Raw genomic sequence first — 27278 nt, 5'->3', positions numbered from 1 at the left:
AGGGATAGCATGATCCATGCACTCGTGTAAGTGCTTATAAAGTGCATTTGTGTAGGATTCAGCAGTCGTACCTCAATTGTCCATCTGCATGGGTGTCGTGAAGTTTGCCACTTCTGTCTTAAGAAGCGTGAAGTTGGCTTTGGAGAAATATTTTATGGTTGTTTCCCTAATGGGGTAGGATGTGGATGTCTAGGGTGATTAGCTTGTGGTTGGATCTGACCAACGAGGAATTGACCTCTGGTGTGGAACACCGGTCACCCATGTTGATGATGACTAGGTCTAGGATATTGCTGCCCCTGGTGGGGGTGTGGATAAGTTGATCCAAGGCGTTGGAATTTATGAATTCCAAAAAACATTGAGCAAAAGAGTTGGTACATGAGTAGTTTTCCCAGTTAATAGTGGGGTAGTTGAAATCGCACATTATTAGAGTGTTGAGTTGTACCCTAATATTTTCCAGTGTATCAAGAAAAGAGGAGTGGGAATCCTGGGGCATGGTGGGGGGGGGGTCTGTAGCAAGCTACAATCTGGATTGTGGTCTTGCCCAGAGTTAGTTGAACTTGGCTAATCTCAGATGCATTATGCTGAGCAACTAGTGTGGATATCCTTAATGAATATGGACACGCCTCCACCTTTAGTGTTTCGGTCCGGGTTAGGTGGCTGAAAGGTGTGGTATGAATTATAGCCTGGTAATGCAGGGGTGCTCTCTGGAGCTTTGAACCAGGTGTCTGTCACTGCACAGATGTCGATGCTCTATATTTTAAGGAGTGCCTCGTGTGAGTGCATTTTGCGGTTTAGACTTCTAGCATTGAGTAGCATTACCCTCAGATTTTGCTTGCTTGTACCTGTTATGGTGGTGAATTTGTCATTTGAACCTTGCCTAAAAAGGCACTGTAGGGGTGGCAAGAGCCTTTTTCAGTATCTGGAATCCCAGGGGCGACAGGTGCAGGCCATGTCTGGTCAACATTCTAAATACTATGGATGAGTCTCATACTAACAAACTTGTAGCAATGCCTATAATGGTCTAGTGATAAATTAAAGTAAAAAAATGTAGTTACACCTGAAAAACCATGTTATTAAAGCTGTGCTATGGTATTATACGTTATACTATAAATAGACCCAAGAAACCAAAAGGTCTGTAACCAGATGAAACTAAAAGGATAAGTAAAACCAAAAGCTATATGAGACAGTAATAAGGTAGCATATAGTTAAAGTTGATATCTGTTTCGTCAACACAGTTTGGTTGACTAAACAGCTGATTGATTTGCAAGACCACTACATTACTTGATTTGTGGAATATGCCCTTCACTGGTATTGTGTTATCTTGGAGTCAAAATATAAATCTTCCCCTTAAAAAAACAGTGCTTTAACTTGTATGCTACAAGGTGCATTTGTAGTGATGTCGATTTTTTTTGTCAATCTTGTGTTGTTGATGTTGGCAACCTCAATATTTGGATGTTTTGATTATTTTAAGTGTCCATGTGTGAATATATATATATATATATATATATATGTATATATAAATATATATATATATATATATATATATATATATATATATTGGCAGAACAAAGGGTAACCAAAGTTATGCCTTGGTTTAATTTCTCCATATCTTGGGTTTCTAATACCTTGATGGGAACTGACCACATTCTTAAGTCAAAGCATGACTACAGTTGATGGAATTAGTATTGTTTCAGTCATTGATGTTAGCAAAAAGCGCTATTTACAGCGCCCACAATGTGTCCAGAATAGACTTTTTATGCAGTTCGTACACAATTACATGTCGGTAGCATATCTAAATATGATAATTTTCTTTTATGAGACCCATTGCTCATACTGCTATTGGAACTAGGGTTGCCAGCTGTCCGGTTTTTACCGGACTGTCCGGTTTTCTGGCAAATTGTCCAGTTACCAATTTCATTCAAAACCGGACAGGTGAAGTCCGGGTTTTGCACCATTTTTCTAAGTTATTGAAATTAAATGCTGAAGTACTGATACTGAGAAAACAAAGAATAGTAAATATCATAGAAAACATGGGTTACAATCCCCTACTTATTCCTTCCATAGCCAATATGGGTCACAACCTACAGTGTGAACAATTGAGAGAATACTAACACAAATTACAAAGTCTCACACAGTAGCAGCACCCATCATATAACCAATGTCATGCTTGCTTCCTCACAACATGTAAATCATAGGATCTACACATTGCTCAGATTTGCTATTGGGTGTGGTTTCTGACTGTGCAGCATGTTAGGTTGTTGTAGTTCATAGGTTCATAGGTTCATACTAGGCTATCTGCCCTAGGGCATTTATAAGCCTAGCCAGAATGTGTTTGGCTTTCGCCACCCATTTTAAATTTATTTTGCTATGCCCTTTTTCGAGGTTAGTATACTGTGCCTCTGTGTAACAGTGACACAGAAGTGATACCCGGGGTAAACCTACGATCTCCCATCCACTCATCAAGATTCCTCTTGAAGAGAGTCAATGAGGGACTCTGCCTAACCTGGACTGGGATTTTATTCCAGAGTGAAGGGAGCCTCTGGGTTATGAATCTGTCCCTCCAGCATGCCCTATTTATTTCAGTGCTGAGGTTCAAGTCTCTCGAGCGCGTAGCTCGATGGGATTTGGATTTTCTGAGGTGCAGCATGTCCATTAATTCCGGGTTGGACATGGCTTTATACATCAGGCACAGATCGCCTCTGAACAGGTGGTATGCCACTGAGTAGAGCTGGAGTTTCTTTAACTGGGCACCATATGGCATCTGTTTGAGCCCTTTGATCCTCTTGGTGAGGTACTTTTGGGGACTTTCCAGTTGCTGCAGGTGTCTGGTAAGGTACATCCCAAAAGGGGCATTGTACTCAATTATGGGCCTGATGAGGGATGAGTAAAGAGGCACGATGACCTCCCCTGACCTAGATGTGAATCCCTTCATGATTAGGTGGGCTATATAAAATGTTTTTCTAACCACTTTGGCCACGTGGTTGTCACATGAGAGATTGCTATCAACTTGGGTCCCCAGGTCCCTAATTACTTCTTCTGTACTTAATGGATTACCACCTATGTGGTAATTTGTGGGCACTTTGTTTTTGCCAAAGGGGATGACTATACACTTTTTGTCATTTAGCTTGAGGCCATGGCTCTGGCAGCAGTTGTCTGTTTCTATGAGGTCCTTTTGGAGGATGCTTGTGTCGGCTGGAGAGTCGATTATGGCGCCCAGTTTGCAGTCATCTGCGAACTTGGTCAGCCACAGTCCTTCCGTGTTGGCCTGTACCTCCGAGAAATATATACCGAACAAGAGAGGTCCCAGGACTGAGCCTTGTGGGACACCACTTCCAACTGGTTTGGAGTCTGACATGGCTCCAGAAATTCTAACCATGTGGGTTCTGTCCTTGAGCCAGTTTGCAATCCATCTAGTGACATAGGGGTTTATATTTAAGCTGGTGAGCTTATCTATAATGCCCGAGTGGGGTATTGTATCGAAGGCTTTTGCGAGGTCCAGGTGGGCTGTGTGGACCACCTTCCCCTCGTCAATGGCCTTGGTGACTGTTTCAAAGAAATCAACCAGGTTTAAGAGGCAGGATCTGCCCTTAACAAAGACGAACTGGGTAGGATCCAGTGTCTGTAGGTCCCCAATATCTTTATTTATGAGGTCCATGATAATCCTTTCCATAGCTTTGCAGATCAAGCTAGTCAGGCTTATGGGGCAATAGTTTCCAGGATCCGTTGAGGCACCACCTTTATGGAGAGGGACCACTGTTGCTGTAAGCCACTCTTTGGGCACATATCCTGTAGTAAGGCTGAGATTGAATAGTAGTTTTATGTTTGGGTTTAGCTCTTCTTGGAGTTCATGTAGGATGCAGCCCGGGATACCGTCTGGTCCCATTGATGCTGTGTTTTTTGCTTTGGAGAGGGCGGCTCTTACCTGAGCATCTGAGATGTCAGGGGGGCAGCACTCTGCTGGGATAGATATTTGCCCTTTTGGTGGGGGGGGGGTTTGCACTGAACCTGTCAGCTAGGATGTTGGCAGTGTCTGTGGGTTCGGTGTATTTTTTGTCATTTTGGACTAATTCTGAGCATATCTGGGAATTACCCCCCAGGTTCCTAACATAACTAAAGAAAGCCTTGTGATTATCCTTAGTGTCCTGTGCAGTTTTTCTCTCGAAGCTGGCCTTAGACAATTTTATGAGTGCCCGTAGTTTTTTGTTCAATTACCTTTAGTCCCCCTAAGTTACAGAGAGGTGGCTGGAGGTTGTGGGAAGAGGTAGTGCTATACTTGGCAATCACTGCTTAGCCACTTGGGTTGTATTGCGGCTTAGTAACCAGCAAGTGCCACTACCAGTACCGGAAACCACCTTGACCACCCACTTAGTTTCACTTGAGTCCAGTAGACTCCAAGTTGTCCAGTCCATTCTGTAGTTGCTGCCTGCAACAGACCCCAGCCCTGCTCGGTTCCCTGCCTTTCGTTCCGTGCGTCACTGTCATCTTACCATGTCAGTGGGAGGTGATTTCAGAATCCTCTGAGGAAATTCAAGCTGGTCTTTTTGGGCCAACAGAGCGGTGAGTTTCTATGGTAAGGTACTAGTATTTATATATTTTAAAGCAAGTTGCAACACTGAACTTTGCTGCTATGTGTTAACATCAGAAAAAAAAATTTGGTTTCCGATGATCTGTACATCCCAGGTTGTAGAGTATTGATAACGAAATGCATAATTACCTTTTAGGCTGTTAATGAATTAAAACTGTTATTTTGTGATTGTTCTCTGTATTTATGTCTATATTACTAAATTTAAGTTTATTATACTTTTAATAAGAAATCCGATTTATGTTTCTATTTCTTTAAACATTAGCAGTTTAGACCTTAGGTGTTTTGTGATCAGTAGTTGCTTGCTAGTACTGTACGCATTAGTATGGAAGTAATATAATTGCTAGTACTGTATGCATTGCATTGGTATGGAGGTAATGAAATCTTAATCAGCTAAATTGTAAGAATGGGTTGTTTATATGACATACAAGTGTTTTATAGAGTAATGCAGCTTGTAAGGAAAGTTCTTGGAAAAATGTTTTGAAAGTGTGGGTAAAGAAAGTAGCGGTGTTACTACTGTTTTTGTAATGTATATCTGTTTATGTCATACGTGTGTTTTGCATTTTTGGGCATACATGTAGTGTATATTGACTGCTTTTTATTGAGTGTGTTCTGCAATTGTTTTGCATATTATTAAATGCAATTTATGATATCTGCTCTTTCTCGAATTTCAGTTAAAATAGGATCTCAAGATTAGATAGTCCAACAACTTTAAATTAAATAATGAACATTTACTTTGATAAGCAAATATGGGAAGATGCAGTGAAGTATTTATGATTTCACGTTGCAAAGTATTCTTTAACAGACCTTTCCAGACACAACATTGTATCAGAATGACAATGGAGTGTGATGTTTAGCACTGCTGGCAGGGACATTTGTAAATTGGCTGAAAGCAGGCACCTGGAACAGAAAAAAGAGGGCGTTCCCAGCAGCTGATGTCATGGTGATGTCACAAAATGGGTGGGGAAAATATGAGAGAGGGGTGGGGTGGGTGGAGTTATGGGTGATGAGAGGGGTGTGACCTTAATCCGGTTTTAGCCACAAAGAAAGATGGCAACCCTAATTGGAACTCTCTAAGTAATCCTTTTTTCACGTTGCCCTTATTTTTGCTTGCAAATCCTGTTATTTTATGACTTTGTTTCTCTGTTTACGTAAAACATTGTAATCACTGGGTGTAGCAATTTCAGTGTTCAGTGCTACTTTTGCCTTCTTTTCGTGGACTACTACATCTGGTTTTCTCTCATATATTTTTTGAACTGTTGGTAATGGGTGATCCCATGTGATATAAACATTATTATACTTTCCAGTGCTTCTCAACTACTTTAATATCGTAATGTTTTCACAATCCCCAGTGTAATATTCTTGCCACATTGTTATGCCTTTCAGTATACAGGCTGTCTGTCATGAGTGTATTACACCCAGAAATGAGGTGTGAGACTTTCCAGTTCTGTTTTGCGGAAACGCACTTGTCTGTTTCTCCCACATGTTCAAGGACTTTGTAAACCAACGTGTACGCAGACCATAATCCCGGGCCACCAGTATTAACCTTTCATTTTTTGATTTAAATGAACACCTCCTTATCTATTCTTGTGACCGGTCCTAATCAACATGAGGTTGTTCCAGGAGTTTTCTGTACATGCAGCTATGTTTATGCTTTTTCCACATTTCTTGCCTTCTCCTCTGATCCTTCTCCTTATATCCTTTCTTTTGTTTCTTGGCACATTTTGTTGCCGTCTGATTTTGGTTTCCTTCTGGTTTGATTTCCTTTCCTACTTGCCACCAGAATATTTCTGCTAAACAGGGATGTAGCCCGAAAGAAATTTATATTTTGTACTCAGACATTATGCTGTTGCCCCCACCTATCATTTAAAAATGTACTCAACTTTCAAAATACTGTCCTTATCCACTTCGGAAAGGGGCACTATTTTCAGTTGTTGCTACTTGCAACCATAAAATGACTACATTAGAGGTCCATTCTTCCCAGGAAAGTATATTTTATTTAGCACTGCTTACTGCATATTGGTTTACACAGTTGTTCAATGCTATTTGTACTATAAAGTTTCTGAGAGATGCTCAGAAAAAAATGAACTCACCTGAGTACAGTTAGTAGGCCTAGATACACCCTTGCTGCTAAGTTAAGCAGGGAAGTCATCTTAGACTTGGTTCGCCTTATGTTGTAAAGCTTTCACAATGTTTGGATCTGGTGAAGTCAGCATAAATGTATGCAGTCCTACAATTACAGATCTATACATGTAGTCAGTTTCAAGGCAGCTCATATTTCCATCAGAAAAGGGCATATATAATCTTGATGTACACTACTTTTTTTATATCATTTGATAAGCAAAAAAAGCATTTTTCTTGTTTTCTGGTCCAACTGATCCAGTACCTTTTGGGCCAGTCACTCACCCCAAAACTAAGTTAGAACAGGAAGAGCAAATTTATCTATAGCTTGGACTTTTTTCCTAGATGTCAGTGTTTTCTGTATTAATTTTAGTTTTGTTCGCATTTGTTCATGTTTTATTGTCGATCCGTCATCAGTTCCTAAATATACATACAGTCCCTCCTGCTCATGTTCCTTTATATCACATTCCTCTTGTAGACTGATATTTTTTTGGTTCATAGGTGTTTATTAGGCTAACAAGCACAAGAGCCTTTTTAAGCCTAGCCATGCATCCCTAATCTCTGACAAGTTCTCATATCTTTGATAAGTGTAAGTATGTGCCTGAGAGATGAACCATTTACAGGTTACCTGTGTCCATTAGAGACAAAGGTGCTAAACCAGGGATAAATTTCTGGTTTCCCATCCAGTTATCCAAGCTGCACTTGGATTGGGTTAGGGAGGAACTCTGCTTCACATGGATGGGAAGCCTGTTCCATAGAAGGGGTACTCTCTGGGATACATACCTATCTCTCCAGCAGGTCCTTTTTATATCACAGGCAAGGCTTAAGCCTTTAGAACAGGTAATTTTGGTGCTGTTTGTTTTGTGGATATGCAGGAGGTTCATCCTAGTGGGGTCTTACAATGCCCTGTATGCCAGGCATAGATCTCCCCTCAAAAGCCAGTAGGAGACAAATGCAAGGATATGGCCTTGAGGTGATTTGCGTAGGACATATTACTTATGCTCTCTAGTCTTTTAGTAAGGAACCTCTGTGGACATTCCAATTGTTGGATATGCCTGGTTAGGTACAAATCAAAGGGAGCATTATACTCAGTGATAGGTATGATAAATGCTGATTACAGTGGAACAATGACTTCCTAGGACTTAGATGCCATACCTTTGTTTATATGTTGCGCAACATAGAATGATTTCCTCACCACTGTAGACACGTGATGATCAAAGGCTAGATTACTATTTATGTGTGTCCCTAAGTCCCTGACTACTGGGTCAACTCTAAGGGGTGTGTTGTCAATATGATAGTTACCAGGGATGGATGACTTTCCAAAGGATACTATTATGCATTTCTTGGCATTAAGTTTTAGTCCATGGCTCTGACACCAGTTGTTTGCCTGTGTCAGCCCCTCCTGGAGAACATTTATGTCAGTGTGAGACTCAATGACAGCTCCTAATTTGCAATCATCTGCAAATTTAGTCAGCTAAAGACCACTGACATTGACTTGATTTCTGAGATGTAAATGCCAAAAAGGAACGGTCCACTGACTGATCCCTGAGGGACTCCAGTTGTGACTGGCCTCTTTGTAGAGGTGGACTCCCCAATTCTAACTTCTGGGTCCCGTTTGTGAGCCAGGTGGTTATCCACCAGGTGACATATGAGTTTGTACTTAACCTCATGAGTTTGTCAAAAATGCCCGAGTGGGTTATTGTGTCAAATACATTGGCCAGGTGAATGTAGGAGTGTGAATGATTTTGCCCTCATCTATTGCTTTGGTGACCTTATGAAAGAAGTCTACCAGGCTGAGTAGACATGATCTGCCCTTGCTGAAACCAAACTGGGTTGGGTCCAGTGTCTGGAAGTTTACTATATCTCTGTTGATCATCTCCATGATAATTATTTCCATGGCTTTACATATAAGACTAGTGAGACTTATGGGTCTGTAGTTTCTAGGGTCTGTAGATGGCCCACCTTTATGCAGAGGGATGACTGTTGCCTTTTTCTATTCATGAGGCACAAAGCCTGTTTGGAGGCTACAGTTAAATAGTAATTCCAGAGGCCTGATAGGTCATGTTTCATGTTATGTAGAAGGCATCGTGGGATATGGTATGGGCCCATAGATGCAGTGTTCTTGGTTTTAGAGAGAGCATTAAGGACCTGCTCCTTAGTGATAGTAGGGAGAGTTATATTTGCTGATATTCTCTGAGGGAAGGTTGAGGAGGAGAGAGGGGTAAAGTTGGAGCTGAATTTATCAACCAGGAGGCTTGCTATATCTTCTGGCTCAATATAGGTGGCTCCATTTACAATGAGCTTTGCACATAATTGTGTATTGCCTTTGAGGTTGCCGACATAGCTAAAGAATGCTTTTTGGATGCCCTTGGCCTGGGAGGCCAAACTTGCCTCAAATTTGGCTTTGGTAGACATTTTGTTCTCTGAGTTGTTTGTTTTAGTTTTATAAGAGTGCTTTTATCCTGCTGGGTGCTGCACCTCCTAATTGTTGCCATGATTTTCTTCCTCCTGTTATATAGCTGACTGACTTTGTGATTCCACCAGGGTGGCTTTTTTTTTGAGTTAGTTCTGTACTTCTTCCTGGTGAGTACAGCTGCCTCTATGCAGCTATTAACATGCTTATACAGGATTTCTGTGAACAGTTCTGCATAGGCAGAAGTGTTCACAGGGTTTATGGGGGCTTGAAATTTAGCCAGGTTCTCACTTAATAGCAGGAGGTTAGCCTTAGAACAGTTCCTGAATATTCCAGGTTTAGCAGAGGGTCCAGGTTTTACTTATTTTTACTTTTACTTTATTTTATTTATTTATTTTTATTTTTACCTCAAAGGAGACCATTTTGTGGTCTGACCTTACCAGGGAAGGCATTACAGTAGAGGGTGTGCAGCAGTCTCCCATATTAGTGAGGACCAGATCCAGTATGGTTGCACCCCGGTTGGTGTACTGACTATCTGGTCCAGGGAGTTTGTGTTTACACGTTTACAGCGTTTGGTGTTGAATTGGATTCCCAGTAGATGGGGCTAGGGAATAGTGCTATAGACCCAGGTCAGCAAATGTAAAATGCACAGATAGTTTCAGATGAATATTAACCTTAGCAGGGCTTTTAGCCGGTGGGCAGCTTAGAGCAGGTTTTCTGAGTTATTCAGTAGGGCAGCGTCCTTCTGCTGTAAGCCTTGTAGGAATGCTTGTTTAGGGGGATGGTTCCTGGTGGGTAAGATAGTTTAAAATTAATTAACACAGGTTTAGGGCTCAAACAGTAACACTGTGTGCAGGGAATCAAAGCAATTACATCCACAATACAACTATTTCTTCTGTATTATTCTGTTTAGATATAAAATATCGGCTTTTCTGATGTGCCTACTATATTACGTAACAGATACAGATAATAAAGTTCTTAGTTATGTTTAAAGCAGGAGAGCCTCTAGTCTGTTAATTGTAATGTGTGTTATTACTGTTATAAGTTAATTAAGTCCCTCCGAGCTAACAAGCGTCACATTCAGTATGCTGTAGTTTCTAAAATACACAGACCAAAGCTTTTGGCCATCTGTAAACATACTCTGCAAGTTCTCTATGTAATAACATAACACTTTGTGATTATAATAGTTGAAAAGCCACTAAAACATTATAATTTAGCTTCTAAATACACAGACCAATGAGTTTGGCCGTCCGTAGCTTTAGGAATGTAATCCACAAGTTCAGTTAGGTTTTAACATTCAATGTGAGGTTGTACTAGTTTAATAGCCGCTAAGTCGCTATACTGTTGCAACAGATTCAATATTACTATGTTGCAATCTCAGTAGACTCTAGGCAACATTCATTAGGAATTATGTATCCATGCTAACTAGCTTAATATAGTAAAACAGCTTGCTGTAGAGCTGATCGGCAATAACAACTAAGCATTCTATTACACTTTATACATTTCTGTTGGACAAAAAAGGCATTAGTAGCATAAAAACTTGTAGAAATGCTGAATTCACTAGAGTTGTTGTTGTTGTTGTGTCTTTCGGCTTTTCCCGATTAGGGGTTGCCACAGCGGAACTCCGGTCCGCTAATGATTGGCAGTAGATTTTTATGTGCCGAGTTGCCGGCCCTGACGCACAACCTTCAACGAAGGTACGCCCATTCACGCATGTCTCCACACAGAAGACACTCTAGCTGAGAATCAAACAGGACAACATCTTACTGTGAGGCGACAATGCTACCGCAGCACCACCACCGCAGTTTTGCTGAATTCACTAGAGTAAATACAAAAATATAACATTAGGCACATACCATGAGGGTGAGGGCTGCCGACTGGGTCTAGGAGCACTGATTTTTAAAAATGGTGGGTTCATAGTTGTATTTCAAACTTCGCATACGTAATTGTGCAGGGGGAGGGGATCCCAGGTTTGATAGGCTTGCAGGGCTTAACCACACACAAGAAAACTGCAAGTAAGTAAGTATCCTTAGGTTTAACAGGATAGGCTCTGATTGAATAGAAGTACTGTATCAATTGTAAGTCAGGGGATTTCTTTTTACCTTTTTTTACTTACAATTTTTTGGTTTAGTTTTGGGGAAATCTCTTTAATTTGCTTCCAATTTTGTAGATAAAATATGGGGGAAGTGTAGTTTTAGGGGTTGGTACTATAGATGGGGCTAGGGAATAGTGCTATAGACCCAGGTCAGCAAATGTAAAATGCACAGATAGTTTCAGATGAATATTAACCTTAGCAGGGCTTTTAGCTGGTGGGCAGCTTAGAACAGGTTTTCTGAGTTATTCAGTAGGGCAGCGTCCTTCTGCTGTAAGCCTTGTAGGACTGCTTGTTTAGGGGGTGGTTCCTTAGAAGGGCATTTAGCCAGTGGGCAGCTTATAACAGGTTTCTTGTTTAGACTTCTAGGATTGAGCAGTAATACTTTTAGATTTTCTTGGTTTTGATTTGCTGTGTCGGAAGTACATTCAGTTTGGCATTGCCTAAAAAGGCACTATGGGGGAAAGACAGTGTTGTAGCTAATATTTGAAGGCCTAGAGCGGAGAGGTGCAGACCATCCCTGGCAAAGCAGCGTGGTCTGTTGACCATCTCCTTCCATGCTGACAAATATTTCACCCCCTTAGAATGACATCAGAAACTAAGCCAATTATTAAAGTCCATCATCTTTGTTTGTATTGTGGCATCATCCTTGGAGAAGGTAAAAAAATTATGCTCAGTGCTAGGCTCATACCAGCCTGAGACACATATTCCAAGAGCTCCATGATGTCTCTCTTCATATAGTCTAGGGAGGTGCATCTCAGGTCATTTACTCCCATATGGTCTATGACTGAGTCATGTTGGTAATTATGGTCCAACGACCTGAGTGCATGCATATTGTGGTGGATCCTAGCCCCTGTAAACAACTGACTGAAACTTTCTCCTTACTCATTCTGGTGAGAGGGACATCAGTGTGTCTCATGATGGAGTCTCCAATGACTAGAATGTTGGATTGTGGGTGACTTGTCTTATGGGCTTAGAAGTAGAGGCTCCATAAGATATAGCTGTATGTGTTGATGTAGGTGTTGTTTTGAAAGAGCGCATCTGAGGCTGCTGAGGATATTTGTTATGTGTACTTCATGTAGGAGGTCTTTGTGGTTTAGGAAGGTTACATGTAAATGCCTCAGCATATGCAGGTCTATACATCTGCTTTGAATTGGGCTTGATGGGTGCAGTGTGTGTACTACTGACAACTTTATTGACGTTAGGAGTACTTTTATGTGAAAGCTTTACTTCCAGTGACATTGCGTAAATGCATCTCTCACATACCATATCAGTTTGTTTGAGAATTAACTGGTTGTCAGTCAACATGAGGCAATTTCTGCATTGCCTCAGGATGCCCCTATCCACCAAGCCGTTAACGGAGACAGTAGGAATTTTGTTTGCAACTACGTGGACAGTGCTGGTCACTGCAAACTAGTTGTCCTGTGTGCAACTAGGTATTTGAGAAATTTAAATTGTGCTTTTACAGGAAAAATGTCACTCAATGTGTCTAAGTCTATACAGAGCACTGCCAAACAGTTGAGGGGAAACTAATGCATAAACCCTGAAAATTTAAGGATGATTTATTTAGGCAGATATTCTGAAGTTAGAAACAAATCAAGCAGTGCTTACTGAAAACAAAGAATTAGCGTGTCAAGAATGATGAAAAGAGGGAAGTAGCATGAGTGGCTACTGCCTGGCTACTACTAATGCTGGTCTCACCACAGCTTCACTCTGTCAGGATACAATGCTCCTTTGCTTCTTTTCTCACTATAAACAAAATGTTAGCACCAATCCCTAGAAGATAAGCAGGCCACAGCCTGTTTGGTGATCTGCAGCCTTGTCCAGATGATGCAAGGGTTTGTAGGTTTGTAGCCTTTCTCTGGTAGATGTCTTGAATAGCAACCAGACCAATCAGACATGTTAAGCACAGACACTCACTCTCCAACCAGAAGCAGTCAGGAATCAATGCACTCTGCTCCTACTCTCACCATGATAAGAATATAAGCACAGATTCCAAGCTGTCACCTATAAAACAGTTATTAGGCTTTCTGGTGATTAGCAGTCTCCAGAAATTAATGTCTCTGTACTCCTTCTTTCACCAGGAAAAAACAGAAGCTCTAATCCCAAGATGACTACTGAGAGGCAGATTCAATAACTGGTTGTCTTGCAATAGATGCTTAAAGGTAAGATGAAGAAAAAAAGGTTTATCCTAAACACTGCAGTGTGTACTAAGCAGTTGGATATGAAAATGGGTAGCTTAAGTTTTAGCTGTTTAAAAAGTTAAGTTTTAATGGAGAGCCACTATTTTTAAAAGAGCAAGATAGAGTGAAAGGGGGTGGGAACTTTTGTATTCTGGTATTATGGAATACAATAGGATGGCCAATAAGTTTAAATAGCTGAAGGGGAGTGATTTCACAAAATGATAATTTTGTGCTTATACCAGTCAGTGAATGGAGAGAGGGAATGAGATATATCGTCAAATTAACATAAGGGGCAGGCAACTAGAATGACAGTGGTGTTTAAGAACACAACAGTAACAGGGTGAGAGAGTGAGGAAAAAATTCTGTCTGACTCACAAGAGACAGAGCTGTGGTCTCTTTTCAAGTTTTAATATGCAGTCAAAACTAGAATACAAATACATCACAGTGTAAAGAAAACAAATCAAAGTATACAAAACAGAAAAATGCAATAAAGTAATGCAAAATACAAGAAATAAAAAGCAAATTAACCTTTCCCTCACAGCAAGCTGTGGCAGAGTCTGGGGGAGCCATTCCAGTAAAGCTCTGAAATGTTTTATTTTATCCTGGTGCTGCAGCTTTCCTGCTTTAAATGTTGCTTTTGCACATTTATCAAGACCAAATGACATTCGTATATCTTCTGAGAAAGTTTTGTCCACTTGCAGTTGTGCTTTCAGCTCCTCAAATTATGAACTATATAGTTTTATATTGTACACAGAAAGAAGATGAGATGTCTTCACGCATTGTTGTTTTCTAGGAGTCAGATTGCAACCATGACCTAATTTTTAAGTAGACAGCTTAATGGGACAAGGACAAGATACAAGAGCAGCAGAGAAAAAGTCACTCAGAAATATCCCCCTTTAAATTTTATATCCTTGGGATAATAATTTGTCCTTAATCATAGATTAAATGCAAAGTGATATGCCAGTGGTTCATGTCACTGTAATGTAATTGATCAATATAGGGTGCATCTCATACATTTATAAGCAGTTATTTATCCATGAATGTGGTATACTGTCAAATGCCTTTTTGTAATCTATTCATACCATATTTAGATTTTTTTCACTTTTTACAATTCTCCATTATGACCATTATGACTTTACTTAACAACAAACGACCATTTCTTCCATATGACTTTCTTTAGTTACCATTTTGTTCTATTGCCATAATTGAGTTTTCTTCTAAATGACTAAAAACTATGTCAGCATCAGTTCCAGTATATAATTTATACTTTGTCAGTAGGCAGATTATTGGACTACAGTGTTTAGGATAGTTTGCAGGCGCACTGTTAAGGAGGAGTATAATTTTTCATGCAGTCACCAGTTAATATTTTCATACCGGATCGGTCGAGGCCTGGGTTAACAATGACCGCCACCAGTATTGTTAGTCAACAGAGTGCTGGCGGAAATTGGGCTACTGTTGGCCGAACGAGGAGAAGAGGCGGAAGGCATGGCCGAAGGCAGGAAGAGAGGAGAAAGGCTAAGACTGTGGTAGTGAGGGTCGGAACTTTGAATGTTGGCAGTATGACTGGTATAGGGAGAGAGCTAGCTGATATGATGGACAGAAGGAAGGTTGGTATATTGTGTGTGCAAGAGACCAGATGGAAGGGGAGTAAGGCTAGGTGTATCAGAGGTGGGTTCAAATTGTTTTATCATGGTGTGGATGGGAGGAGAAATGGCGTAGGAGTTATTCTGAAGGAACAGTATGTGAAGAGTGTTTTGGAGGTGAAAAGGGTGTCGGATAGAGTGATGTTTATGAAGCTGGAAATTGATGGTGTAATGATTAATGTTGTTAGTGCATAGCTCCACAAGTTGGGTGTGCAATGGATGAGAAAGAAAAATTTTGGAGTGAATTGGATGAAGTGGTGATGACTATACCCAAGGGTGAGAGAGTGGTGATTGGAGCAGATTTAAATGGGCATGTTGGTGAAGGGAACAGTGAGGATGAGGAAGTGATGGGTAGGTATGGTGTTAAACAAAGGAATGCAGGAGGTCAGATGGTAGTGGATTTTGCGAAAAGGATGGATATGGCTGTGGTGAATACGTATTTTAACAAGAGTGCGGAGCATAGGGTGACATACAAGAGTGGAAGAAGATGCACACAGGTGGATTATATCTTATGTAGGAGGGCCAGTTTGAAGGAGATTGGAGACTGTAAAGAGGTGGCCGGAGAAAGTGTAGTTAGGCAGCATAGGATGGCGGTTTGTAGGATGACGTTGGTGATCAAGAAGAGGAGGAGGAGTGTGAGGGCAGCACCAAGGATCAAATGGTGGAAATTGAAAAAGGGTAATTGTGAGGTGGAGTTCAGGGATGAGTTAAGACAGGCACGGGTGGCAGTGAAGAGTTACCAAATAGCTGGGTAACTACAGCAGAGCTAGTAAGGGAGATGGCTAGAAAGGTGCGTGGTATCACATCGGGACAGAGGAAGGACGACAAGGAGACATGGTGGTGGAATGAGGAAGTACAGAAGAGTATACAGGCAAAGAGGTTTGCAGAGAAGAAGTGGGATTGTCAGAGAGATGAAGAAAGTAGACAGGAGTATAAGGAGATGAGGTGCATGGCAAAGAGAGAGGTGGCGAAGGCTAAGGATAAGGCACATGAAGAGTTGTATGAAAGGTTGGACACTAAGGAGGGAGAAAAGAACCTGGCTAGACAAAGGGACCAAGCTAGGAAAGATGTGCAGCAGGTAAAGGTGATAAAGGATAATGAGAGAAACATACTCACAAGCGAGGAGAGTGTGTTGAGGAGATGGAAATAGTACTTTGAGGGGTTGATGAATGAAGAGAATGAGAGGGAGAGAAGGTTGGATGATGTAGGGATAATGAATCATGAAGTACAATGGATTAGAAAGGAAATTAGCAAGGAGGAAGTAAGGATAGCTATGAAGAGAATGAAGAATGGAAAGGCGGTTGGCCCAGATGACATACCTGTGGAAGCATGGAGGTGTTTAGGCGAAATGGTAGTGGAATTTTTAACCAGATTGTTTGATGAAATCTTGGAAAGTGAGAGGATGCCTGAGGAATGGAGAAAAAGTGTATTGGTACCGATTTTTAAGAATAAGGGTGATGTGCAGAGCTGTAGTTACTAAAGAGGGATTAAATTGATCAGTCATAGCATGAAGTTATGGGAAAGAGTAGTGGAAGCTAGGTTAAGAAGGGATGTGATGATTAGTGAACAGCAGTATGGTTTCATGCCGGGAAAGAGCACTACAGATGCATTGTTTGCTCTGAGCGTGTTGATGGAGAAGTACAGAGAATGTCAGAAGGAGTTGCATTGTGTTTTTGTAGACTTGGAGAAAGCATATGACAGGGTGCCTAGAGAGGAGTTGAGGTATTGTATGAGGAAGTCAGGAGTGTCAGAGAAGTATGTAAGAGTGGTACAGGATATGTACGAGGGTAGTGTGATAGCGGTGAGGTCTGCGGTGGGAGTGACGGATGCGTTTAAGGTGGAGGTGGGGTTACATCAAGGATCAGCTCTGAGCCCTTTCTTATTTGCAATGGTGATGGACAGGTTGACAGACGAGATCAGACAGGAGTCCCCATGGACTATGACATTTTCAGATGACATTGTGATCTGTAGTGAGAGTAGGGAACAGGTGGAGGAGACCCTGGAGAGATGGAGATATGCTCTAGAGAGAAGAGGAATGAAGGTCAGCAGGACTAAGACAGAATATATGTGTGTGAATGAGAGGGAGGATAGAGGAATGGTGAGGATGCAAGGAGTAGAGGTGGCAAAGGTGGATGAGTTCAAATACTTGGGGTCAATAGTTCAGAGTAACGGTGAGTGTGGAAGAGAGTTGAAGAAGAGAGTACAGGTAGGATGGAGTGGGTGGAGAAGAGTGTCAGGAGTGATTTGTGACAGACGAGTACCTGTAAGAGTGAAAGGGAAGGTCTACAAGAGGGTAGTGAGACCAGCTATGTTATATGGGTTGGAGACAGTGGCATTGACAAAAAGGCAGGAGTTTGAGCTGGATGTGGCAGGATTAGGAATAAGTATATTAGAGGGTCAGCCCAGGTTGGAAGGTTTGGAGACAAAGCCAGAGAGGCAAGATTATGTTGGTTTGGACATGTGTGGAGAAGGGATGCGGAGTATATTGGGAAAAAGGTGCTAAGGATGAAGCTACCAGGTAACAGGAAAAGAGGAAGGCCTAAGTTAAGGTTTATGGATGTGGTGAGAGGGGACATGCAGGTGGTTGGTGTGACAGAGCAAGATGCAGAGGACAGGAAGAAATGGAAACAGGTGATCTGCTGTGGCGACCCTAACAGGAACAGCCAAAAGAAGATGATGATCATTTTTCCGGTTGTTAACCAGGTTGATATCTGTTTGGGATGTGCATATAAGTAGTAGTTACTCAGAGCTAAATCTTCATGTGAAGATGTTAATACTATTAACCAGAAGTTAGGTACTACATCAGCCTTTCTTAATGTTGTTTCAGTTTCTGTGGCTATTACTTCATCCCATTTCATATCCTGTGCATTTGAACTTCTTACCTTTTCTTTTACTTTTTCTACCCTTTCTGCATCTTTATGGTCCAGAGGGTCTTCGTAGATATTTCTCCAAAATGTGTCTTCTTTTTTGGTGGTGTTCCTTTTCCTTTTGATTTGTTTCCCAATTCCCTGTATAACTATTTTGGGTCATCAACAAATCTCTTATGTTGTACTTTTCTTTATATCTGTCTGCATAGCTTCTAAGTTTGTCTGCCTGTGCTGATATGTTTAGTTTAGTTGCAATAGTGTAGTATAGATCCTGGTCTGTTCTGATACTGCGCATTGCTTTTATCACGTTTATCTTTCTAAGTAATTTTGTTGATCTGTTCCCTCTTCTATACTCTTCTAACAGTGACACTTCTTGTCTTAATTCTTTTATAATTTTCTCTATTTGATGCTTCCATGAGGGCATCTGATTTCTTCCCTTACTTTCCCTTATTGATGTGTGTTTTTGTGGTAAGACTTTATTTATTATTAATTTAGCTGCCCTGTAATACGTCCTGTTTACTTCTGTTATAGCACAAGCATTTCTATTAGTAGTCTTGATTACTGTGTTCATTTGAGGGAACTGGCCAGGTCTAAATGAATAAATTTCTATTAGTCCCTTACTGAAATTAAAGGCACTAGAGAGGTAACAAAACCTCCCTAGTATTCATTGAACAATATAGCAATTTATTATAATTGTATATATTTAGATAGTTTTAAAATTATATTATATATATATATATATATATATATATATATATATATATATATATATATATATATATATATAAAAACATCTTTCACAAACATGTATTTTTATATTTCATGATATTTATTTATTCTGTATTTATTGGGGGGGGGTTGTGTGTTATCTAACAGTAAGCTATTATTTGTATGTATTCACTTTCAGGACTGCTAACATTGTGCTTGCACTGATTTTTACTTAATTGTTTTAATTACTTGTGTCACTTCCTGTTGAGCTACTATAAAAGGAAGTACCTTTTTGTGACAAGTTATCTGATGAAGTCTAGATTATCTAGATGAAAGTGCTTATCTTCTGTGGATTTGTTTTATTGGATTGATTAAAGTGGATTTTGACACACCTCAGTTAGTCTTCTATCTGCAACTTGTGTGAACTTGTTCATAGGTTCATAGGTAAGTACTAGGCTATCTGCCCAAGGGCATTCATAAGCCTAGCCAGAATGTGTTGGCTTTCGCCACCCCCTTAAATTAGTTCCCTGTGCCCCTGAACAGCAGAGCCATTAGTTCCCTGCGCCACTGTCCAGCACAGCCACTGCAGTGATCCCCGGGGTAAATTTTCTGTTTCCCATCCACCCGTCAAGGTTTCTCTTGAAGAGTGTTAGTGAGGGGCTCTGCCTGATATATATTGGAATCCTGTTCCAAAGCATGGGGAGTCTCTGCGACAGGGATCTATCCCTCCAGCATGTCCTATTTATCATTGTGGTGAGGTCTATATCCCTAGAGCATATGGCTCTCCGGGATTTGTTTTTTTTTAGGTGGAGCATGTCCATCAATTCTGGGGGACATGGCCTTGCATGTCAGGCAGAAATCACCTCTGAGTAAGCGGTATGCAACCGAGTACAACTGGAGTTTCTTGAGTCGGGCTGCATAAGGCATCTGTTTGAGGCCAGTAATCCTCTTGGTGAGGTACTTTTGTGGTCTTTCCAACTGTTGCAGGTGTCTTGTTAGGTACATCCCAAATGGGGCATTGTATTCTATGATGGGTCTAATGAGTGATGAGTAGAGAGGCACAATAACCTCTTTTGTTCTAGATGTGAACCCTTTTGTGATTAGGTGGGCGACATAGAAGGATTTTCTAACCACCTTGGCAATATCTTTTGTCTTATATCACTTGTTGTGAGTGGGTCCAATCCATCTTCTTCGCTTGGATTCCTTGTCCTCTGGTTTGGTTTGTGTTTTGTTTCACTTTTTAATGTATTCATCTGTTTTGTCAGACTTCTAACATATTGGGTCCTGTTGACTTTCTGCAATTAATTTTTTTCCCTCATCTTTATACCTCCATCCATCTCCATTAAAGCAAGCAACTCTTCCCTTAGATCATTTTCTTCTAAAGTGAGGGCACATTCTTTGTTTTCTTTTTCCTACAGGCATTCTACAGAAAGTTCCAGAACATCTTCCTGTGACATATTCATATTTAGCTGCATCCTGCATCATCCATTGCGCCTTCATATGGAAACTCGCTGGCCAATCACTCCACAATACTGAATGTCAGCATTGCCACTGTTTCCTACTCCTTCGCCATCTGTGCAACTCCAACTGAAGTTTTTGTACTGGCTTCTTACTGAAGTCTGCAGAGTATCTTCATGTGGGAAGGGATTAGATTATTCCTGTTCAACCTGTTTCTCCTTAATTTGGGGACTTATTGTTCCATCATGCTGTGATGTTACCAGGGCTGGACTTACTACACTAAATCCTTCACTTCACAGGTAATCCATAACTTCAGTCTTTGTTTCTTTAAATTCTCCATTAGTAATCCTCTTTTCTATTTTTCCTGTCTGTTTTCTTACTTTTTTTATTTGTAAAATTTTCCCTATCCAGACAGCTTTGCCTGTATTTCTCTTCAAATATCTTTGGTGCTGATTTTTTTGTATTGATCAGTTTTGCTTTCTCCTTTGCATAAATATTGCACCATAGTAAATCTGTTTTTCCTTCCCATTTCCATATTTCTTCAGATGTCTCACGCTCCATCTGTTTCTTCTTACTTTGGGGACTCGTTCCATCATGCTGTGACATAAACTGTGTTAGTCTTTTTACATGAAATACCTCACTTCACAGGTGTTCCAAAACTTCAGCGTCTATTTGTTTAATTTCTACTTTACTAATCTTCTGTTCTATATTCCCGCTTTCTGATCTTATTTTTTGTATTGTGAAATTTTCCATATCTGGGTGCCTTTGCCTGTATTTCTCTTCAAATATATTTGGAGCTGCTTTTTTTGTATTGATTAGTTTTGCTTTCTTCTTTGCATAAATATTGTACCATATCAGATTTCTCTTTCTTTCCCATGCCCATGTTTTTTTTTTCATATCTTCAAAAATCTCTAGTTTTTTTCTTTATATTTTTGCACTTCCTCTGTCACTTTTTACAAATGGCCCCAAGTTTCTTGGTCTATATAATGTTTTTCATGAATCTGTTGTATTAATGAACACAAGTTTGCATTTGTGGCTTTTAAAAATACAGAAATACATTTTGTTAGTTGTAATGTCTGAAATAACTTTATTAGAGAGATACATTCTGACTTATATTTTTGATATTTGAATAAGTACTCATAAGTCAAGTATTTTATTACTGGGAAATGGCCACATTTCACATTGAGAAGTGTTTTTCTCTTTTGGAGTTGGTAATATGAATGTTTGGATTCTGTTTACATTACTTGCATATTCTTTTGGTTTGTAGAAGATGCAAAGGGTGTGTCTATTTCAATAAGCCTTTCCAATAACTGTTTGATCTTCCGGGGTGACAAATTTTATTTATTTATTTATTTATTGACATTTGGTAACTGAGTTAGTCCAACTGGGGAAAAAATAAAGCCCTTTTTCAGCAGAGACCCGAGGAGAAAAACTCCAAACATATACAGTAAGAAAGTAAAACTTAAAACAAATACAAAATACAAATAACAGAGCTTAACTCATTACATCTGAGTGACACCTCCAGGTGCATTTACAGTCAACTTCCAGTGATACATCCAGGTGCCAAACACTGCCCATCCACACTTGCACAACAATCCCAAAAAATGTGCCACATACAAGGTCCCAAAAAGATTTCCTCTCAAAGTTCATACAATGAGAAACTCAACTGCACTAATATTTAAAATGTGTTGGTTTGGAGAGTTCCCATGTAAGTGTATACATATCAGTTAATTGTAAAATGATACATAATCAACACTTATATCAAGGATAGTAGCGTTAGTATAAAAAAAGATTAAGAGCAGTGGGAAATTTTTAGTCTGTGGTAGAGCAAGGACAGTGCCATTTACTGATAAGGTGTGTTTTTAGCATTTGTTTAAATTTAGTTATAGTAGTACTAGATGCTTGGCAATATAATGAGAGTAGACGGATTCACCAGCACTATTGTGTGTTACTAAGATCAGTAAGAGGGTCTTGTTGCTGGAACACAGTATTCTACTACAGGAATAAGGCTCTAATAGGCCTTGTAGTGATGTTTTTTTTTGCAGAATGATAAAACATTTTGTAAGCCATGTTAAGCTGGGACAAATGTTAAAGTTGGGGAAGTTCTAACCAGTTTAAATTTTTTAGAGCAGAGCAGTGATGAGATCTGAAAGTGGTTTGTGCTGCATTCCTAGCTATGTTATTGTTACAGGATTCTAGTTTTGCCAGTTCAGTTTTCATGAGGTTAATAAGGATAGGTGATGCATAAAGAAGGGTTGAGGTCAAATGAGTTTGGGCAGTAGTTATTCTTGTGGTTTTTGTGAGATACTGCTTATTCCTATGTAGTGTACCTAAATTTTTGTGGACTTTTTAATTAATTGATAGATATGGATGTCAAATCTCATATTGGTGTTTATTTCCACACCCAGTAGTTTGGTGTGAAATCTGGAGAATTTCCAGCAACAGAAATACATTTCATTGATTCTAGATTTTCCAAGTTTTACATTACATTCCACGGATAGAATAGAGTTGAACCACAGTCCTAGATATTTAAAAGGTAATAATATATGTTTCCTGAAGGGCCAGTATGTTCCCAATACGAAGGATTGTGCTTATATCTGAACCACGTCTCTACATTGCACATGTTTACCTGGCAGCAAAAACTCCAAAAATGTTTCACCCAGAAGCACTTTCAGTGAAACTTGGAAGAGATGTATTTTTTTTTTTTTTTTTTTTTGCAGAGGGCAAAGCACCCCAACTCTGTGCATGTGGGGAGACAGCTCCCCCCGAACTTGTATATACCTTTCCCAAGGTTGCATAGCCATGGAAAAAAGGGAATGCTCCACTGTCAGGGGAAAGTGCTTTCAGTGAAATATTTTTGCTGAAATGGCAGTCACTGAAACTGCCATTGAGCTAGTTACAGGCTCCCCTTAGATTAATGTTAGTTAATCTAAAGTTGGTCCCTTGAAAAGTGAATAGATCAGAAACAAGGTGACTTTTTCCTGTGCACCTCTGAACATAGTATAAAAACTCTGAGTTCACTGTACTTTGGGAAGAGGAGTAAACCACAAATGTAGTGATCTTGCTCAAAGAATACCTATTTCAATCAGTTGCTTTTGGCAGAGTGTTTGCCTATTGTGCATTTGGTAGGAGATCAACTTGCTTGGATTTGGCAACTGTTTCCAATAGTGTGGTATTATTTATATCCATTTCAGTAGTAGCTGCTTTTTGTACACCAGCTGCTCAGAAGACCAGATTAGGTTGAAGTTCACCTTGAATGATTTATTTTTGAAACATGTGATATGAAAAGCAATATAATCTGTGCACAAAATGAAATGACATGATGGCAGTTGGGAAACTAGGGAGTTAATAAAAGAGTGAGCAATAATCTAGGGAATTAAATGAGTGAGAAAATTGCACTTCTGCTGGGGAGGAGAGTGGGAGTTTTGTTTGACAAGAAAAGCTGAATTTGATAGGTAAATTACTAAACCGGGCTGTAATACCTGCACAAAAACCTAGGCATAAAATTAATCAAATTGTTAAGGCTAAGGAAAGCTCTTGTTTATAGACCAATTTCCATTACTATAAGAACTTTGGGACCTGACTATCCACAAGGCCATTATGTTTTTGTTTTAGTGAAATTATGTTGGTAAATTTGCAGCAAGTCTAAATGTTGAGGTATGCTTATAGTCTGCAAGAAGACCAGTTTTATCATTTAATTCTGTAAAATTAGTAGAAGCCAAATATATGTGAAATATGAGGGAGAGCTAGGAGAGTTGGCCTTTGGAAAATGGAATAGTAGGCCTGCTGTTATGAGTCTAAATATTCATAGCTAGATGAAAGTGCTATTGGCGATTCATTACATCCATTAATACCCTCAGCATACTGAGCTTCTTATGATTTGACTATGTAGTAGTTATTGGAATGTTTTCTTGCCTGGAGTTTACTCCTTGAGTCACCTGTGAAGAAAGGCTTCCACTCTACTGGAGTGTACGGATAAATGAAATGTAATACTGAAATAAATATCCACTCCAGTAAAACTATTATGCTTAACAGAGAGGACAGAAATGCAGTGCAGTAATAATATATTAATTGACGAGCAAAGATATTTTTTGTTGATAACTGGTGTTTGGATTGAATACAGCAGTTATTGATAGAGACTGCAGATGCAGATCATGTGAATAGATGAAAGAAAACAGAATGAATGAAGGATTTGTTAATAGTACATATGAGTGAGCAAGTGGGTGGATGGTGAATGCGTGACTGCATGGCTGAATGAACAAGTGTCAGTGAGCGATTGAGTTTGTGAGCATTAAAAATAGTGATGGAAAGAAAAGGCCCTTATGTAAAAGGCCAGATGGCCAGTACTTGGCTTTATGGAGTACAGCTGGAAACATGATTCAGGCTAGAAAATAAACTTGTGAGGATACCAACCAGGAGCATAATAAAGGAAGTAGACATATTACATGTGACCAGAATTGGTGCATTGAACATAAGTGCCTTCAATCAGGACAGCAAAAATAGAAACAACAGCAGGGATTCCAGGTGAAGGCTATAGAGAGAGCTATGAGACAGTGGGTCTCATCAAGTGAATAGGTTTAACCGACAAGCTATGCATAATGTATAGCACAGCAATTTAAATGTTATTAGCGATAAGCTTCAAAATGAGGATTTAATGTGTTACATTATTAAACTGAGTCTGAAGGCAGATTCTTTTCTATAATGGTTAAATATTATCAGTTTTACTACTATGTTATGTTTGTTTTTTTCTTTTTACAAAAGAATTAAGAAGGCTGGTTTGAAGTTACGCTTCTGTACCAATGAATCGCAAGCAACCAGAGAAAAATTTATAACAAAACTGAATCTCGTGGGGTATGATATTTCTGCTGAAGAGATTTTTGCTCCTGGCCCAGCAGTCTGTCAGATCCTGAAAGAACGTGGGTTAAGGCCACACCTCCTTGTGCATGATGGTAAGACATTTCAAGGTCTCTTGTGAGACAATTTATGCATGCAGTATGTTTAACATGGAAATTACTTTAACGCTGTCCTATTCTATCTGTGCTAATATTTCAAGAGATTTCACTGAAACAGCAAAAGGGCTTGTCTTGTGTTATATATCTTAGGCCACACGTGTCCTTGAAGCAGTTCGAAAACTAATCTTTTTAGTTAATTATGTTTCAGCTATATTGTTTTATGCCTGAGTTGTTCATTCTGTTTCTTTCTTTCTTTATTTACATTTGTTTACTGGGGCAGGGCACTGATACAAAAAGACCAATTTCAAGGTCAACTGGGGGACAATTACAAAAATATGTACAACACATAGGACTAATACATGAAATATCTGTAACAACTACACTATAAGAATAATATATGAGATACAAGAGGGACAATAATGTGATCACAAGTGTGTACATCTCCGGGATAAAGGCCACTGTTACCTTCAGCTTGCCATATTGACAAACCATTTCTCTTCATACAGAATTCTATACCCCACGACCTTCGCCAATACCTTGATAAGTTTTACTAGCATCTCTCAGTTATATTCCTAGATTTGTGACACTGCGCACCTTATGATTGCCATAAATAATTGTCTCTGAATCTGCTTTACACCCCACCTCTTAACTCTAATGTTAGCATTTTATGCCCTACATAATTCTTCCCACACCTCTATTGCTTTGAATTTCTAATCACTAATCAAATGATCTATTAGCTATTTCACAAACCGACCATCTCACCTCTTCAAATGCTCATTGTTCATCTTCTACTAATGCATAAATATCTTTTATAGTGTAATATTTACATTTATTTCATATGAGTATAGTCTAATAGACAGATGTGTTTGTAATTGTTAAGTAAGCAATAATGCCCAACAAGGGTGTATGTTACTGTGTAAATAACGCACACCCTGGGGTGCTCTACACCCCAGGGGAAAGGCATTATTTACACATTAATATATACCCTGCAGTGCATTATTGTGCTTGGAGAAAGGTCTGTGTAAAAATGGTTGTTTTACTTATTTTTTATTATTATATTATTATTTTTATATTTTTACTGTAAAATAGTTCCTCTGCCTAATTTCAGACTTACTGTAGTATATGTAAATGGTGTTGGAAGAAGTATTTTACATCCAAAATATAACATTTTCAAAGAATGCCCAAAGTTTTACCTAGTTTTGTTTTGGTCAGTTACTCATAAAATGTGTGGTTTGCTGGCAAATCATTAGGCATTGAAGTAATTAAAATAACGACATTTATTTGAATTTCAGATTTTATTTCCTTAAGAAAATGCATGCTAAAACAAATCCTATTATTCTAGCAACTTTCTAATTTTATAACAGCAGTGTTAAAATATGTGCCTATTTCTGTGCCATTGCCCCCCCTTTAGTTTAGTCTTTATCCGGGTTCATGTCAAATGGACGAAACACCACTTCAATGACACTCACATGAACAAGACCACTTCACCGAAAGCCCATGTAAATGACAAATATCCTCGAACTTTAACTGAACGACCATGCAGTCCGCGCTGAAATCACAATCAGTAACATCCGGTTAACTTTCGCCAACAGCTACTATAAACAGTGATAGCAAAGCAAACAGTTTGTACTATGTACCACTCAAACAAAGCATTGGACAAGTTCCACAGGAACGGTCCTGGTGTCATAGGCAATATATATCATACTGTGCAGTCCCAACTCAGCAAAGAAATGCTCATAATTGAAGGCATTCTCTATCACTGTGAGAGAAGCAGGCAGAGTAAAACGTACTGTGGATGAAAATATAAAATATCAGGCAGTTGTAGAGGTACAGCTGTAACAACTGTAGTTGCCAATGGTGAACAGCTGGAAAAGTCAGGCCAGCATAACCATGCAGGTGAACCCGGGGAAGTACAAAAGTATATTGTCAGCAGCGATGTGAAGGATAGAAGTAGACTAAGTAAAGATAATCCCTGTTTCATGGTGGACGATGTCCTAGCTTCCACGTCCCTGGCTACCATTCATGAAGTACCAGGTAGGAAAGCTTTGCTACAACAAGTAACTTGTGTACTCCGTAAAGTGTTTCTAGCAGAAAAAGACGAATGTCTAACATCAGGGCCGGCCTTACCTGAAATGGCGCCCTAGGCGAAGTAGTGCTCCAGCGCCCCCTTACGCCCTACCCATAACATACTCACAAAACACCCCTATTTGAGCCACACCCACCGGTAGGTCACTCCCCAAGAAAACCACGCCAGTAATC

The 27278-nt window shown here is 39.7% G+C and overlaps 1 protein-coding gene across 1 annotated transcript in view; it reads left to right on the top strand.

Annotated features, from left to right (window-relative positions):
* Positions 1-27278, top strand: part of LOC122789291 (phospholysine phosphohistidine inorganic pyrophosphate phosphatase) — a 1206440-nt gene that overhangs the window by 229430 nt on the left and 949732 nt on the right. Inside the window, exon 2 of the mRNA XM_044056603.1 lies at positions 24829-25016. Coding sequence (XP_043912538.1) covers positions 24829-25016 — 188 coding nt within the window. The remainder of the gene's footprint in view (positions 1-24828; positions 25017-27278) is intronic.

The sequence above is a fragment of the Protopterus annectens genome, chromosome 14.part0 (assembly GCF_019279795.1).
Source record: "Protopterus annectens isolate FY-2018-M chromosome 14.part0, PAN1.0, whole genome shotgun sequence".
Lineage (NCBI taxonomy): Eukaryota > Metazoa > Chordata > Ceratodontiformes > Protopteridae > Protopterus > Protopterus annectens.
This window is presented reverse-complemented; position numbering and strand designations above follow the sequence as displayed.